The sequence below is a fragment of the Apis dorsata genome, unplaced genomic scaffold (genome assembly GCF_000469605.1).
Source record: "Apis dorsata unplaced genomic scaffold, Apis dorsata 1.3 scaffold_525, whole genome shotgun sequence".
Classification (NCBI taxonomy): domain Eukaryota; kingdom Metazoa; phylum Arthropoda; class Insecta; order Hymenoptera; family Apidae; genus Apis; species Apis dorsata.
Window position 1 is genome coordinate 698302 of NW_006263748.1, and position 906 is coordinate 699207.

The 906-nt window shown below is 19.9% G+C and overlaps 1 protein-coding gene across 1 annotated transcript in view; it reads left to right on the forward strand.

Annotated features, from left to right (window-relative positions):
• Positions 1-840, forward strand: part of LOC116186246 (gamma-aminobutyric acid receptor subunit theta-like) — a gene marked incomplete at its 3' end in the record, with an annotated part of 3890 nt that extends 3050 nt beyond the window's left edge. The window contains exons 4-5 of the mRNA XM_031512899.1: positions 511-593; positions 681-840. Of these exons, the coding sequence (XP_031368759.1) occupies positions 511-593; positions 681-840 (243 nt within the window). The remainder of the gene's footprint in view (positions 1-510; positions 594-680) is intronic.
• Positions 841-906: the final 66 nt, after the last annotated feature.

Below are 906 nucleotides of genomic sequence, written 5' to 3' on the forward strand. Positions count from 1 at the left end.
AATATTTTTTGGAATAAATATCAATAAAATATTATAATTAAAATTTTATAATATACTTAAATATGATATAATATAAATATAATTATATAATGATATAAAATATAAGTATAATATATAAAAATAGTAAAAAATAATTTTAAATAATATAATAATTAATTTATTATTGTGCTATTCTTTTATTATCATATTAATATAATCTTTTTTTAAAATTCTTTTTTAGTTATCCAAAATCAAATAATTAAATTGATTTACATGTGCATATTTACAAATGCACATTTTTTTTATGCATATATTGTATGCAAAATTAGTCACTCACATATTAAAAATTTGAAATATTTTATTCTAAATAAAATTAATATTAAGATTTAAAAAAAAATTATATATATTTTAAAACATTGGAATTTTTATAATTTTCTTTAATTCTTTAATTGTATTTAAAAAAAATTAACAGAACATAAACTAAGAACTTAACTTATCTATATAATGAAAGTACAATGTAAATTATTATAGGTTGCAAGCTACTCTTAACTGTGGGCTTCGTTTGGAGAAATTTCCATTTGATGTACAAGAATGTCCACTTGTTTTTGAGAGCTGTAGGATGTCATAGTTATTGTACTACTACAATATCAGCTATTTTATTCTATTATGCTCCTTGGAATGAATGGAATTTTTACCTACAGGGACACACAATGTGCTTGATATGGTGTTGTATTGGGACCAAGAACCAATTATACTTGCAGATGAATTACATTTAACTGAATATAAGCTTGTTGAAAAATGGGTTAATGCATCAGAAGTATTTTATACTACATCACAACAACATTATGGTCATTTTGGCATGTATTTTTTTACGTATAGTAAATTTAATATAATATTTCAAAAATATTTTAATTATCTTTTTGTTTA